Here is a 14,707-nt window from a genome sequence, read left to right on the forward strand (position 1 = left end):
GATGCCCACCAGGGCCAGGTATCCCAGCCTGCAGGAGCACAGCAGCCCCGGCCCGCTGACTGCGGGGCGCGCGCGCTCGCCACGCCCCCGTCGCCATGGTCTCCGCCCTCGAGCCTCCCCGGAAGTCGCGTGGAGGAACCGTGGCCCGCGCGTGCGTCCTGTGGTCGCACCGCCCGGCGGGGTGACCCTGAGGGTGTAGACCCGGCCGCGATGCTGACCCGCTTCCTGGGCCCACGCTACGTGCAGCTGGCCAAGAACTGGTGAGGAGCGGAAGCGCGCGCGCGTGGGGAGACCACCGGACGGGACTTGGGCTCCCCGACAGTGTCCTGCAGTGGCGCCCACGCGGACGGCACCGCCGACCCCCGGCCCGGTCCCCACGCTTGGCGCAGGCCTGGGACCCATCCCGCTGACTCCGGTTTGGGGGTGCCTGGCGCCTGGGCAGCGGTGACTGCGCAGGCGGGCCCCTCTGTGCCCATCAGAGCAGTGAACGCAGCCTGGGGGTGTGCGGGTCAGACGCGCCCTGTTGGGGAGCCTGGCGGCCGGGCCAGCAGGTGCAGCACCCCACGATTTTACATCTGTCCGGACTCTGCTTTGGGGGGACGGGTCTCCGGTCCACTGGTGGACTCCCCAAGACCTCCCGCGTGGGTGCCGCTCCCCCAGGGCTGGTGCCGGGCCCTCACCCCCGCTGTGCGTCCCCGCACACCCCGCCAGCGCTCAGGGGTCCCCAGGGCCCAGCATCTGTCCTGCACTCCAGTGACCCTGCTCCCCGCCGGCCCCGTGGGATGCGGCTGATTTGGCCACTACCAGGCAGGGACACGTTTCTGGTTTCCAGTGTCCCTGCCGGCCAGGTGGACCTGACCACGTTGTGTTGTCCACTTGGCACAGGATCCCCACTGCCGGCATGTGGGGTGCCGTGGGCGGCGTGGGGCTGGTGTGGGCCACTGACTGGCGGCTGATCCTTGACTGGGTGCCCTACATCAACGGCAAGTTCAAGAAGGACGAGTGACCCCGGTGAGTGTGGGCAGTGAGGGGTCATGTCCTCCACAGCCGGGACGTGAACCGGAGCCCACATGGGATTGTAGTGGGTTAATCTGCTGTGCCAGGGCACGCTGGGACCCTTCGGGTCTGGGTTTTGGGGTCTGTCTCTCTCTTGCACCCAGGCCCAGCCCAGCTCTCATGCTCCTGTTTGCTGCTGTCTCCCCAGGTGCCCCCTGCCAGCCTGCTGTGTCCAGGAGTGACCTCAGCCCTGGAAGACTGGAGGAGGACGGGGCAGAGGCCCACGCTGAATGGCGGCTGCTATTAAACTGGCTGACCCAGCCCTGTCGTGTGTGCCTGTCGTCTCGCGGGCAGGGCAGGGGGGACCCCGAGGGAAGCCCTTCCTGTAGGACCAAGTCCTGCGCGGTTCCTGCACCTGTCAGTAAAGCCAAGTGTGGGGCGGGAACCTGGGGCGCAGCGCCCTGGCCCTAATCAGAGAGAGAGAGGGACGGTCTGTGTGGGGGGCTCCCACGCGGGTGCAGGGACCTCACAGCATGGCACCTGGGCGGGCACGGGCCAGGACCCCGAGGTGGGTGCTGCTGAGCTGTGCAAGGCACAGCTGACCTGAGAGGGCATGGCCCGGCCCTCCTCGTCCTGGAGGCCGCCTGCTCGCCGCACCAGCCAGCCCCGCCGCCCGTGCACGCCGACGGAGGGCTCCGAGCGCCGGACAGGGCCCCGGAGGCGTCGGCGGGACCGACCGGGGCGGGCGTGGAAACCGGGAGGGCTCTGCAGGACGCACCGCGTGGGAGGCCGAGTGCGCAGGCGTCCTGGGCGGGCGGGCGGGGCCTGCAGGCGCAGGGCGGAGCTTAGAGCGGCGGCTGCGCGACCCGAAATCCAGGGCGGAGCCAAGGCTAGCCGCGAGGGGCGGAGCCTATGCCGCGCCTGCGCAACTCTGAATCCAGGCCGGTGGGCGTGGCCTGGGCTGGTCGTGCAGACAGGGGCGGGGCTAGGTGCAGCCGGCGCTGGCCTGGAGGGGCGGGGTCTAGGGGCGGGGCGGGGCCCGCCGTACAGGCCGCGGGCCTGGCGGGGGAGTGGCCTGTGGCGCGGGGGCGGGGCCGCGCCGCGCCTGCGCAGTTCGGCGCCCCGCGCGGCCGGCCGGGTGGGCGGAGCGGCCCCCCGAGCGGGGCTGGCGCGTGCGGGGAGGGGGCCGGCAGGGCGGCAGAGCCGGCGCGCGCGCCCGGCTGGGGGCGGAGGGCGGGCGCCCGAGGGCCGGAACAGCCGCGGCTCGGGCGGCGGGCGGCGAGCGAAGCGACTCGAAGCGTCCGGAGGCGGCGAGCGGGGGGTCGGCGCGGCGGCGTTGGCCGGAGGAGCCGGGCGCGATGGAGCGGAAGAGGTGGGAGTGCCCGGCGCTCCCGCAGGGCTGGGAGAGGGAAGAAGTGCCCAGAAGGTCGGGGCTGTCGGCCGGCCACAGGGATGTCTTTTACTATAGGTGAATGCGCGCGCCCCACCCCCACAACGGGCGCCTCCCGGCGGCCCCCTCGCGCCGAGCCCCGAGCCTGCGTCGTGCGTGCGTGCTGCGTGCTCGTGCGCGCCCCACGTGGTGCCGGCGCCGCGCCTGCCACGCGCGCGCGCGCGCGCGCGGCTTTTGTGGCCCCGGGGACGGGTTGTGGGGTGCACGGGGGTGTGGGGGGGTCCCCGGGAGACGCACGCGAGGGGCGCCCGGACGCCGCCGGGAGGCCAGGGTGGCGTGGGGGGGAGCTGGGCCTGCCCTGTAGTATCCCTCGAGCGCGCGTGCGCGCCAGCGAGGTGCAGGGGTGGTGGGGGGCACGGCCGCGGGCGGGGGCGTCCCTGGAAATGCGGGGTTCCGCTTTCTCAGCGTCTTCCCCAAGCGCTTGTTTTTTGGATTCCCTGAGGCGCGGCTGCTTGGAGAACTGCGCCCCTGACGTGGAAGGGATGAGCATGCCCCCCTGCACGCGTGCACACACACACACACACACGTGGGGCTGCACTGGGGTCCCTGCCCGAAGCCTGCCCATCAAGCCGTCGGCCACTGACCCCGTGTCTGTCCCTGCCTGTTCTCTTGTGGACGGCTTGGCTGTGCCCCGCGCACCCTTCTCCCTGCGCGTGTGAGGGTCCCCTCTCGGCACCCGCGCGTGGTGGTGTGGGGTTACGCGTGCTTTGCAGGAACTAGAGTCACACCCCATCCTCGGGGTGCTCTAGGAGCCCCTAGTCTGCGGAGGGGCGGGGTGCCTGTGGTTCTTAGGGGACCCCCCAGCCGCCTGGGCTGAGGAGCTGTGTTCTGGGACGCGTGTGCGCCCCTCCCCAGCCTCCCGCTCTCCGGGTTCTGTCTCACCCGCAAGCCACCTGCTTCCTCCCTTCACGCGCGCCACGTGTCATGTCTCCTTTGTCTGACACACCTGCTGGCCCATGAGAGTGACAGCTGTCTGTCTGCAGGCCCGGAGGGGCAGGGCTCTGTGAGGGGTGGCCGTGTGGCGCAGCGCACCCCTGCACTGTACATCTCCCGGGACCCCGGGAGAGCAGGACAGAGCCCACCCCTGTGGGGGCCGTGCGCACCCCTGCACTGTGCATCCCCGGGACCCCGGGAGAGCAGGGCAGAGCGCAGAGCCCATCCCGTGGGGGCCGTGAGCACCCCCTGCACTGTGCATCCCCGGGACCCCGGGAGAGCGGGGCAGAGCGCAGAGCCCATCCCGTGGGGGCCGTGCGCACCCCCTGCACTGTGCATCCACGGGACCCCGGGAGAGCAGGGCAGAGCGCAGAGAGCACTCACTGTGGGGCCCATGCGGACCCCGGGGAGCTGGCTGGGGTGCCTACGGCCCCTTTCCAAGTCCAGTCCTCCTCCCCCCCCAGTCCCCAGTGCCAGCCAGCCGCAGGCCCCCTTTTGCACCTGTGGTCTCAACACTTGTTTTTCTGCTCAGTGAAACACTAGGGGCGTCTTCTTAATGTAGTACAGATCTGCGTGATGTTGTCTTCCCCATGCGGCGACCTCCACGCTGTCCAGATGCTCCAGAACATTGTAGCCCAGCGGGAAAGCCAGAATCCCACTCTCCTTGCCCCCGTCCGGAAAGGCGCTGTGGGTCCCCTGTACAATGTCCAGCCCTGGCCCTCCCTCACCCCTCCCCTCCCTGCCAATTAGAATGGCCAAAGTGGGGGCGCGTTTTTTTTTTTTTTTTTTTTTTTTTTGGCGCCTATTTCAAAGATTTCCATCTTCTTGGTTACTTCGCCCAAGTGACCACAACAGTCCGGAGCCCAGAACAAGTCTGCAGCGCCGGCCACCTCAGGGCCTTGGATCCCACCTCACCCAGGGTGTGTCCCTTGCGGGCGCCGTCCCTCCATACCCCGCACAGGTCCAGGGATCCCAGGCAAACGGCCATAGCCAACCTGTTTGTGCGGACACGGGTTTTGAAAGGCCTCGGTTCAGAAAGTTGTGAGACGTCTTCTATCTTCTGGTTCACTCCCCGCAATTGGCCGCAGCACATGAGGCTGGGGTGTCTCCTTGTGGATGCGGGGGGGCCCCCAGTTCCCCTGCTGCTTTCCCAGGTGCATCAGCAGGAAGGTGGCTGGGAAGTGGAGCCGGGATGTGATCTCGGGAACCCCCTCCCGACAGTGGGGGTGCGCAGGCAGAGGCTTAATATGCGACTGCACAGCGCCGGCCCCAGTGTCCGGGCTTACCGAGCCGCGGGGAGACCCCTCGGGGTGGGGTGCACGCACTGGAGCAGCCGCCGACCCCCAAACTGTGCCCGCAGCCCCAGCGGAAAGAAGTTTCGCAGCAAGCCGCAGCTGGCGCGTTACCTGGGCGGCTCCGTGGACCTCAGCACGTTCGACTTCCGCACTGGCAAGATGCTCCTCAGCAAGGTGACCAAGAGCCGCCAGCGCGTGCGCTACGACTCGGCCAACCAGGTCAAGGTGGGCGCATGCCACGTCACTGCGGGGCGGAGCAGGGTGGAGCAGGGCGGGGCTGCGCACCACTTGCCAGATGGGGCGCTGGGACTCGCATGGCGCGGAGGGGGCGCGTGCGGGGCCTGTCCCGGGAGTGCCCCCTGCCCGCCACGCTGGCCTGCAGGAACGCGAGGCGTGCCAGGCAGCCCGTGAGGCAAGGGACGCCCGGCAGCCGCGGAGAGGCCCCGGCCCAGGTGCGCCGCGCGCCCCTTGCACCCCTCGCGTCCCTCGCGCCGCGCTGCAGCTCCTCGTCTCCACAGGGTAAGCCTGACCTGAACACGGCGTTGCCTGTGCGGCAGACAGCGTCTATCTTCAAGCAGCCGGTGACCAAAATCACCAACCACCCGAGCAACAAGGTCAAGAGCGACCCGCAGAAGGCCGTGGAACAGCCGCGCCAAGTGAGCCGGGCTGGGGGCGCACGGGGAGGCCGAGCAGGGCCAGGGGCCGGGCGCATGCTGCGCTCACGCCGGCCCTGTGTGCCCCTTCCCGGCAGCTCTTCTGGGAGAAGAAGTTGAGCGGCCTGAACGCCTTCGACATCGCGGAGGAGCTGGTGAAGACCATGGACTTGCCCAAGGGCTTGCAGGGTAAGGCTGGGGGACCTGCCCTTGGCCGGGGGTGGGGCCTGCGCGCGGGCTGGGCGTGCCACGTGCCTGTACCCCGCAGGGGTGGGGCCCGGCTGCACGGACGAGACGCTGCTGTCGGCCATCGCCAGCGCCCTGCACACCAGCACCCTGCCTGTCACCGGGCAGCTCTCGGCCGCCGTGGAGAAGAATCCCGGCGTGTGGCTCAACACCACGCAGCCTCTGTGCAAGGCCTTCATGGTGACGGATGAGGACATCCGGTAGAGTGGGGGCGCCGCTGGGCAGGGCCAGGCACCTGGGGGCGGGTCCCGGCTTGCAAGGGGTGCGACCCCCGCAGTGGTTGCTGGGGAGCAAGGGGCGCTGATGCTGGTAAAGGGCAGGCCCGAACACAGTCGCTAGCTACTACGTTGTGAGCTGCCCGTCCTGCTGTGGGAGGGACCCCCTCCCAGGTGGGCGGAGGCTGGGGTCCCCGAGGGGCTCGTGGAGCGTGGAGTGGGGCCCTCATGACCACCCTCCCCCACCCCCCCACCCCACGTCCACAGGAAGCAGGAAGAACTGGTGCAGCAGGTGCGGAAGCGGCTGGAGGAGGCGCTCATGGCTGACATGCTGGCCCACGTGGAGGAGCTGGCCCGCGACGGGGAGGCCCCGCTGGACAAGGCCTGCGGCGACGAGGATGAGGAGGAGGACGACGATGACGAGCCGGAGCCAGACCGGGAGATGGAGCCCGTGTAGGCAGGTGCGGGCGAGCTGGCGTGGCGGGGCTGCCGGTCACTCACGGCCCGTCCCTCTGCAGACCCTGGCCCCGTGCCCAGCTTGCCCCGCAGTGGTCCCGCAGGCCAGACCCTGCCCTGCAGCTCCTGAGAAGACTCACTTCCTGGAGGTGCTGGTGGCCCCGCGTCCTGCCTGACCGGGGCCCAACCAAGGACTGGCCCAGCCAGCGCCCCCACCCCAGGCCAGCCAGTTGTCTCTGGGTCAGGCTGTGTCTGTGCAGAACCCTGCCTGGAACTGTCCTGGGCCTGCCCTCCAGGAAGGGCTGGCCCCAAAGGCCCAGCGAGTGGGCCCCGGGGCTGTTGCCCTCAATAAACAATGTCACGGCTGACGCAGGCCGGATGACGCGTGACTGGGCTGTGTCTCCATGTCCGCTCTTGGGGGCTGTGAGCCCCAGCGGCGGGCATTTCCTTGGCACTCCCTGGCCAGTAGCCAGTGTTCACCTGCGGTCAGGACAGGCCCATGGTCCAGGGTGGGTGGGGGTGATGGTGAGAGTGACTCCAGCCCCTGTGACCGGGAGGACCCCACAGGCTCACCCACCTGTATCTGGGGGGGCTCCAGAGGCCAGCCGCCGGAACAGCAAGGGGCGAACTGGAGCCAGGATGGCTGGGTCAGGGCCCGTGGGCCGCACTGAGTAAAGGTCCCGGCTGGCATGTGCCGCCCAGGTTCACACTGCTCTGGCCTTGGGCCAGGAGGTTGTCCCGAGTGGGATGGGTGGGGATGAGGCTCTGGGCCCTACACATCAGGGTGCACCATCAGGTGGGGGCACAGTTGTGCCAAGGTCACAGGTCAGGGGCGCCCCATCACTCCAGGAGGGCAGGGCCTGCCTTCTGCTCCAGCCACCACCGTGGCTTGGGTCCATGTCCGCTGGACATGGCCTTCCTGTCTCCCGGCCTGGGTACCTCCTCCGGGGGGTCCTGCGGCCTGGTCCCATCTGTGGGAGGCACTCCCCTGCAGCCCTAACTGCTGCCCTGAGGTGGCAGTGACAGGTCACACTGGCCCCATCCCCTGTAGGCCTTCAGTGTCCTGCCTCCAGGCTGGGCTGGCCCTAGGTCATCAGGAACTGCTAACCCGCCCCTCTGCCCCGTCCCCCAGCTTGACAGGAGTGAGGCTTGGCAGTGCCTGGGCTCATCCACAGGTGGTGGTGGCCGCCAGGGACGAGACCAGTGAGACAGGGACACTGACCACAGGGTGTGGGAGGATTTATTGAGGAGTAGAGCTGGCTCCCCTGAAGCCAGGACCAGGAGCTCCTTTGGGATGCCCCGAATGGGACCCCCAAGGACCGTGACCATGTCCACTGCACCATGCTGTCCCCCGGCTGGGAGCTGACCTGGACAGAGCAGCCGGCAGGGGGTGTGAGCACCCACGCTGCCATCTACCCGGTGACCCCAGGAACAGGAGGCTCAGGGAGCCTGCAGGTCCAAGGTCAGGGGCTTCCATGCGGGTTTAGTGGCACCCCACAGAGGCGCTGGCTGCTCTGCTTCCATTCGGTTGCCTGCATGTGGAGGACACCTTAGCTCCTGCTGGCCACTTGGGGAGTGAACCAGCAGACAGAAGATCTGTCTCCCCTTCTGTCTGTAAATCCGCCTTTCAATAAAAATAAATTTTTAACCAAAAAAAAATCCCCTCACACTGAGACTCCTGTAGGTGCTGACCCCGCAGCTAGCCAGGTCGGGTCGCTGCAGACACGGATGCCAAGTCAGGGCCCGTGATGCGGCGGTGGGGTGGGTGGGGGAACCCGCACACGGCACCGAGCCACCTGCCCGATGGGGTTCGTGTGCGCGCCGCAAGCCTTGAGGGCCCTGGGCGGTTGGGGGGCGAGCAGGGTGTCCAGGAGGCCGCGCCGGGACAAGGGCCCCGTCAGGCTGGCCACGGCTCAGCAGGTCCCTGGGGGACTCCGGCCATCGGAGGAGGGCGGGGTGCCATGGTGCTCCACAGCTCGGGCAGCGGGGCGCGCGTCCATCACCCCGAACCTGAAGAGGGGGACCTGCCTGTGGGGCTTGGGGACCTGCCTGTGGGGCTTGGGGAGCGGGGCGCGCGCCGAGGGGACGCGGCCAGGGCGCCCGGCACCCACCTGCCGCCGCACCCCGCACGTGCGGGCGCGCGGGGGTCCCCGCCCGAGCGCCACGTGACGCGCGCCCCGCCCCGGCCTCCGCCCCGCGCGCCTGCGCCCTGGCGCCCGCCCATTGTTGGCCGCGGCGTGACGTCCCGGGGCGGGGCGGGCCGGGCCGGCGGGGGCGGCGGGCGGGAGCCGAGGAGCGTCCGCGCCTCCTCCTCCGCCGCCGCCGCCGCCTCCGCCGCCGCCGCCGCCGCCGCCTCGGCCGCCAGGAGCCGCCGCAGCCGCGCGAGCAGCAGCCAGAGTCGCCGCCCCGGCCCGGCCCCCGGGCCCGGCCCCGAGCAGCCCCCGCGCCGCCGCCGCCGCCGCCCCGCGCCTGCCCGCCCCGCCGCTGGATGCCGGCGGCCGGCGGCCGAGCTCGCACAGGCGGAGGGCGGCACGGGCGGCGGCGGCGGCGGCGGCGCGGGCGGCCGGCGGCACAGCGGCGGGAGCGCGGGCCCGAGCGCTAGGCGCCGGCCATGCCCGGCCCCGGCGGCCTCCCCGACGGCGGCGGCGGCGGCGGCGGGGGTGCGGGAGCGTCGGGGACGGCGGCCGTCGGGGACCCCGGCCCGGACCCCGCACCCGCACCCGCGCCCGAGCCCGACGACGCGGCCGCCGCGCTCCGCCTCGCGCTGGACCAGCTGTCGGCGCTGGGGCTGGGGGCCGCGGGCAGCGCGGACGAGGAGAGCGCACCGGTTGGCGAGGATGAAGCGGTGGCGGGGTCGGAGCCTGCGCCCCCCGACGGGCCGGAGCCAGGCGTCCCTGCAGCGGGGGCTGTAGCCGAGGTCCCTGCCGTGCCGCCCGAGCCCGACGTGAGCCCCTCGCCGCCGCCGCCGCCGCCGCCCCCCAGGCCATCGCCGCCCGACGTGTTCGCCGGCTTCGCGCCCCACCCCGCGGCGCTGGGCCCCCCGACGCTTCTGGCGGACCAGATGTGCGTGATCGGCAGCCGCAAGAAGAGCGTGAACATGACCGAGTGCGTGCCGGTGCCCAGCTCGGAGCATGTCGCGGAGATCGTGGGGCGCCAGGGTGAGTGAGTGGCCGCCGTCGGGTGGGGGTTCCTGGCCGGCCTGACCCTCGCGCACGCGCGCACGCCGCGCTCCATACCCCGGGCGGCCACTCCGCACCTTTGTCCTGCCGCTGGCCGCGCGAGAAAGTTGGGTGCAGCCCGTGCTCCACCCCTCGCGCGCGGTCCCTGCGCCTGTGCCGGCAGTTTGCAGCCGCAAAGGCTGCGGCGTGCGCTGGCCAGAGGGGCGCGGGGCGCCGGTGGGCGCGGCAGTGCCACTGCTGGTGGCTCAGGGCGGGGCCCTGGTGTGCGGGTTAGCTCGGAGTGGACCCCCGTGGGGTGGGATGGGCACTGGGGGTACCCAGTACTGCACCCTGATTGGAGTGGGGGGCGGGACCGGGTGTGACTGGATCCCCGCCCCCCACCCCAGTCTGGCAGCCCCGCCTCGGGGGTTCTGGGGGTTCCTGAGAGGCGGCCTCGGAAGCCACTTCAGGGGTGACCCCCTGCAGCCTGCTGGGACCAGCTGGGGGGCTGCAGACCCCCGGGGCGCGGGGTCCCAGGGCTGCCCCATTGTTCTCTTTGTTCGAGCGCCAGGCTGAGACTTGGCGGGTGACATCAGGCCCGCTGGTGCTCATTGGCCGTCTGGCTGTGGGGCGGGCGGTGGCGGGCGGTGGGCAGTGCCCGGCCCAGCACACTCCCACCAACCACCCTGTAGCCATCAGTCCCCGCGGCCTCAACTTTCTCCTGCCTTCCCTGTGGCCCGCCCTGGCGCCTGCTGGATTCCCAGACTTGGGGTGGGGCCTGGGCGGGGCCACTGGTCAGGCTTGGCAGGGGCCGGGGAACAACGGGGCGGCGAGGTGTGAGTGGCCGTGTCACCTGTCGCTGTCCTGCAGGATGGCCGGCTGGGCCCCTGGGATGCTCTACCTCATCTCTTCCTAGCTGGGGTGGGTGGGGCCACGAGGCCTCCAGCGACATGTCTCCCTGGAGGCCAAGCACGGCTGGGCTGGTGTACCCCAAGCCGGGGTGGGATGGTGGTGGTTGCCAGGGCGGTGTCTGCAGGAATGGGACTGACTCTGTCTTGTCCTTTGACCCTGCCCCTGTGTCCTGCTGGGCTGAGTGTCCAAAAACCTGGGAGTCAGCTGGCGGTCTCAGTCGTGGGTGGCGGGGTCATGGCACAGCGTGTGACCCCAGATATGGTCACTGTGCACTCCTTGGATGCCAGACTGGGCTGTGGGTCCTCTAGGCCAGATGCGGCAGGAGGGGGAGGCTGGCAGCTTCCCGGGCCTCCCCAAGGGTGTCAGGTGTTGAGGAGGCAGGACGGGGACAGCAGCTAGAGCTGCAGGTGGAGGTTCAGGCCTGCCTGCTCCAGGGATGTGGGGAGCATGTGCACCTGCCCCGGTTCCTGCAGCCTGAGCGCTCACTTGCTGCGGTCAGATCCGGCTGCCTGAGTGCAACACCACCGAGTGCCAGGCCCATATGTGCTTCCAGGGCAGGAGCAGGGCCAGTGGTCACACTGGTGGGCCACCAAACCTGCCCAGTTACCATCCAGTACAAGGGACTGGGAGAGAGGGACAGAGTGGAAAAGGGAGTGCCATGCCTTGGGCCACAGGTGTGACTAGGGGTGTCCCAGCTGCACCCCTCCTCTGATCCCCAGGTAGCTGTCCCCCGCCTGCCCCACCCACCCCAGGCCTCTGTCCATCAGCTGGCCCTGGGCTGTGCAGAAGCTGGGGGTCAGAAGCTCCGCCCCTCAGCTGGGGCCCCGCCCCTCGCTGGCCCCACCCCTCTTCATCATTGGCCTTGGGAGAGTGGCCAGGGCCTCCACTGGGGCCACTGTTGGAAGCTCTGTCCATGGTGGCCTGAGCGCCTGCTCCCCAGCCATGCTGGGGCCGCCCCACTGTCACAGGGAGCACCCCCCCCCCCGCTCCATCTTTGACCCAATCTGTGGGCAGGCAGTGGGCACCTCTAGGTTCAACCTGTGAGAATGGAAGGCTTGTCCCCTGACCAGCCCCTTGTGCCTGTGTGACTCCTGAGCCTGCATGGCTGTGCACAGGGAGACCCCTCCAGGGGCCTTCACAGCATGGGAAAGGCAGTCTGGGTGGGCTTCCTGGAAGAAGCAACAGCAAGCAGAGGGAGGAATGGGGAACATTCCAAATGGGAAAGTGCTCACCCTGTGGCATTGTTCCCCTTGGGAGATGCATCCGTGTGCCTGCCTGGTTGTCCTGCCTTTCTGGAGGGCTGGGACTGTGCCAGCTGCTGGGTGAGGGGGTGCTGGGACAGGAGACACCCACAGCTCCTGAACACTCTAGCTCTGCCAAGGTTGAGGCCACCTAGCTGTGGCCCCCCGCCCTGTGCTCGCTCTAACACCGTGTCAGTCCTGCAGCTGGAGGGGTGGTCAGAGGGCCGCTTGGGCCAGGCAGGATGGGCCTTGGGCCACGGGGGGCACAGGCCTCGTCACCTCGTGTCTCCCCTCACCCACAGGGTGTAAAATCAAAGCACTGCGCGCCAAGACCAACACCTACATCAAGACGCCGGTGCGCGGCGAGGAGCCCGTGTTCATCGTCACGGGCCGCAAGGAGGACGTGGACATGGCCAAACGCGAGATCCTGTCGGCCGCAGAGCACTTCTCCCTGATCCGGGCCACTCGCGGCAAGGCTGGTTGCCCACCAGGTGCCGCCCCGGGCCCGCCCAACCTGCCAGGCCAGACCACCATCCAGGTGCGAGTGCCCTACCGTGTGGTGGGGCTGGTGGTGGGGCCCAAGGGTGCCACCATCAAGCGAATCCAGCAGCGGACGCACACGTACATCGTGACACCGGGGCGCGACAAGGAGCCCGTGTTCGCTGTGACCGGCATGCCTGAGAACGTGGACCGCGCGCGGGAGGAGATCGAGGCGCACATCACCCTGCGCACGGGCGCTTTCCCCGACGCGGGCCCCGACAGTGACTTCCACGCCAATGGCACCGACGTGTGCCTGGACCTGCTGGGCGCAGCCGCCAGCCTCTGGACCAAGGCCCCGCACCCTGCGCGGCGGCCACCCGCAGCCCCCTCCAGCCTCCGCAGCGACAGCGCCCTGGGCGCACCCGGAGGCCCCGAAGCCTTTTACGCCGGCAGCCGCGGAGGACCACCCGGGCCGGACCCAGGCCCTGCCAGCCCCTACGGCGGCAGCGGAGGAGCAAGCAGCAGCTCCGGCAACGGGGCCTTCACCTTCGGAGGGGACGGCCCCGGGGCACCCACAGGGACAGCCGCCCCCGACGATGGGGACTTCGGCTTTGACTTCCTGGCGCTGGACTTGACGGTGCCCGCCGCGGCCACCATCTGGGCCCCGTTCGAGCGGGCAGCACCCTTGCCAGCCTTCGGCACCTGCTGTGCCGTCAACGGGGCTCCTGCACCGGCTCCCGGGGGCGCACGGCGCAGTAGCGGAGCTGGCAGCCCGCGCCACTCCCCTACACTGCAGGAACCGGGCCTGGGCCTGGAGCTGCCCCTGACCCGGCGCCCCGCGCCCGACCCGGTGGGTGCCCTGCCCTGGCGGGCTGCACCCCAGACCTCCCTGCCCTTCCCCGGTGGTAACAGCAGCAGCAGCAGCACTGGTGCTGGTGGCACTGGCTTCCCCGCAGCCGCCTCGCTGCCCACCAGCGCCCCGCTGGACTCCCCGGAGAGCAAGACCATCCCGACCGCAGCCAACACCACCTCGTCCTCGACGCCATCCTCGGCAGCGACAGCCGTGGGCACCGCGGTTCCGGCCACAGTGTCTCCCGCGGCAGCAACCCCGGCCCCGGCGCGCGAGTGCGTGGTGTGCGCCGAGGGCGAGGTCATGGCTGCGCTCGTGCCCTGCGGCCACAACCTCTTCTGTATGGACTGCGCCATGCGCATCTGCGGCAAGAGCGCGCCCGAGTGCCCGGCCTGCCGCACGCCGGCCACACAGGCCATTCATATCTTTTCGTAGCGCGGGAGTCTGGGGGCGCGGCGGGGTGGGCGGCGTGGGGGCCGGTGGAGCCGGGCGCGCATGCTGCTGCCAAAGTGGAGCTTTAACTCGAGTCGCAGGTGTGGACACGGCGCGCAAGCCGGGTGCGGCCTCGGCGCGGAGCCAGCCGCGGTGCTGACCCAACCCCCCCGCGCGTGCGGGGAACAATAAACGCGAAAAGTCAGTTTGCACTTTTTTTTTTTTAATTCCTGGGGAAGGGGGCGGTGGTCCTTTTTTAAAGACCTCCCCACCCACCTTGCAAGTCCCAAAACCATGATTTGGAGCGGGAGGTCCCCCATCTCCGCGCCCTGCGGGGCGGGGCAGGGCAGGTGCGTGCGGGTCTGGGGGGGCTGGGCAGGGGGGAGGGCGAGGGCGGGGAGGGGACGTCGCAACCCGGAATTTCTAAATTTTTTGTTGTTCTGACAATTCCCTGTTTCCCTACTGCGGTTTCTTTTTTTTTTTTTTTTAAGATTTTTTAAAAGATTTTTTTGATGTTTTGTTGTTTATTTTTTACATTTTACCTCTTGTGTATATGTAGGAAATTTATAGGAAAATATGTACTTTATGGAATAAATTTTAAGAACTAAAATATATTTTATTTTAAATAAAGCAATGGACATTTAATCTTACACAGCTAAATTACTGATTATATATTTGCTGAGCGGGTTTAAGGGTTCAAAATTGTATCCAGAGTTTTATTTTTTTGACTCCAAAGCCTTCTTAATAAAGTGTTTGTATTCACGTGAGCGCTGGCTCAGCTTCCGTGTGGTGTGGGGCCCCTGGGGGGAATGGCCTGTAAGACCACCAGGGCTGGAGTGCAGGTCAAAGGGGCCCCGACTGGACCCACAGAACAGGAAGAACCTGCTGGGAAAGAAGGGGGCTGGGGTCTCCCATTAGGAGGTAAGGGTAACACTTTCCTGCCATCTGCTTCTCCATTCTCTGCAGGAGTTGGGGGGCTGGGGCGCACCTGCTGCCCGTGGGGGGCAGATCTGGGGGGCGGGCAGGGATAGGAGATTATTTCGCTTTGTGCACCTTGGCTTTTTACTGATGAGCAACCCTGAACCCCGACCCCGGCCCTAACCAGGCAGCAGCCCCTGTGGGTTGGGAAGACCCGGCCTCTGTCGCCATCGCGTGGCCGGAGCCGCACACCACAGGCCAGGCCGAAGTTGGGGAGCCCCTGGGTGGGGGGGGACACACACGCGCCCCGCTTCCTGGGCGTCCATCACCGCGAACTGACGGCCTTGGGGTCCCTGCCGCCCACGCAGGAGCCCCAGTGGGAGCCGACCCTCACTCGGCTTCTCTGTAAAACGGGAACCGGGCAGCCAGAGCACCCAGGGCAGCCAGGGCACCCGGGGCACCCGGGGCAGCC

General features: G+C 69.1%; 3 protein-coding genes across 4 annotated transcripts; all 3 read left to right on the forward strand.

Moving 5' to 3' along the window:
• Positions 1 to 129: 129 nt before the first annotated feature.
• Positions 130 to 1,317, forward strand: LOC121163211 (cytochrome b-c1 complex subunit 10). The gene is made up of 3 exons (XM_040990569.1): positions 130 to 260; positions 886 to 1,011; positions 1,205 to 1,317. The coding sequence occupies exons 1-2, from the start codon at positions 211 to 213 to the stop codon at positions 1,004 to 1,006; spliced, it is 171 nt and encodes a 56-aa protein (XP_040846503.1). The 5' UTR covers positions 130 to 210; the 3' UTR covers positions 1,007 to 1,011; positions 1,205 to 1,317.
• A 944-nt stretch (positions 1,318 to 2,261) lies between these two features.
• Positions 2,262 to 6,633, forward strand: MBD3 (methyl-CpG binding domain protein 3). 2 transcript variants are annotated; one of them, XM_040990566.1, is made up of 6 exons: positions 2,262 to 2,464; positions 4,740 to 4,899; positions 5,193 to 5,330; positions 5,426 to 5,516; positions 5,596 to 5,773; positions 6,056 to 6,633. In XM_040990566.1, exons 1-6 carry the CDS (start codon positions 2,355 to 2,357, stop codon positions 6,243 to 6,245), a joined length of 867 nt encoding a protein of 288 aa, XP_040846500.1. In that variant the 5' UTR covers positions 2,262 to 2,354; the 3' UTR covers positions 6,246 to 6,633. The 2 variants fall into 2 exon arrangements, with proteins under 2 accessions (XP_040846500.1, XP_040846501.1); XM_040990567.1 differs by having other exon boundaries at positions 2,297 to 2,368.
• Positions 6,634 to 8,855: 2,222 nt separating this feature from the next.
• On the forward strand, positions 8,856 to 13,652 carry MEX3D (mex-3 RNA binding family member D). Its single transcript, XM_040990555.1, has 2 exons — positions 8,856 to 9,402; positions 11,858 to 13,652. The coding sequence occupies exons 1-2, from the start codon at positions 8,856 to 8,858 to the stop codon at positions 13,318 to 13,320; spliced, it is 2,010 nt and encodes a 669-aa protein (XP_040846489.1). The 3' UTR covers positions 13,321 to 13,652.
• The last annotated feature ends 1,055 nt before the right edge of the window (positions 13,653 to 14,707 follow it).

Source organism: Ochotona curzoniae, unplaced genomic scaffold (assembly GCF_017591425.1).
Source record: "Ochotona curzoniae isolate NIBS_2020 unplaced genomic scaffold, NIBS_Ocur_1.0 contig_605, whole genome shotgun sequence".
Lineage (NCBI taxonomy): Eukaryota > Metazoa > Chordata > Mammalia > Lagomorpha > Ochotonidae > Ochotona > Ochotona curzoniae.

Excerpts from the sequence above, each read along its gene's own strand:
- LOC121163211 (XM_040990569.1), top strand. The coding sequence starts at position 211 with ATGCTGACCCGCTTCCTGGGCCCACGCTACGTGCAGCTGGCCAAGAAC. Across the intron at positions 261-885 it reads GTGCAGCTGGCCAAGAACTG|GATCCCCACTGCCGGCATGT; the intron begins GTGAGGAGCGGA and ends CACTTGGCACAG.
- MBD3 (XM_040990566.1), top strand. The coding sequence starts at position 2,355 with ATGGAGCGGAAGAGGTGGGAGTGCCCGGCGCTCCCGCAGGGCTGGGAG. Across the intron at positions 4,900-5,192 it reads ACTCGGCCAACCAGGTCAAG|GGTAAGCCTGACCTGAACAC; the intron begins GTGGGCGCATGC and ends TCGTCTCCACAG. Across the intron at positions 5,331-5,425 it reads CCGTGGAACAGCCGCGCCAA|CTCTTCTGGGAGAAGAAGTT; the intron begins GTGAGCCGGGCT and ends CCTTCCCGGCAG.
- MEX3D (XM_040990555.1), top strand. The coding sequence starts at position 8,856 with ATGCCCGGCCCCGGCGGCCTCCCCGACGGCGGCGGCGGCGGCGGCGGG. Across the intron at positions 9,403-11,857 it reads GGAGATCGTGGGGCGCCAGG|GGTGTAAAATCAAAGCACTG; the intron begins GTGAGTGAGTGG and ends CCTCACCCACAG.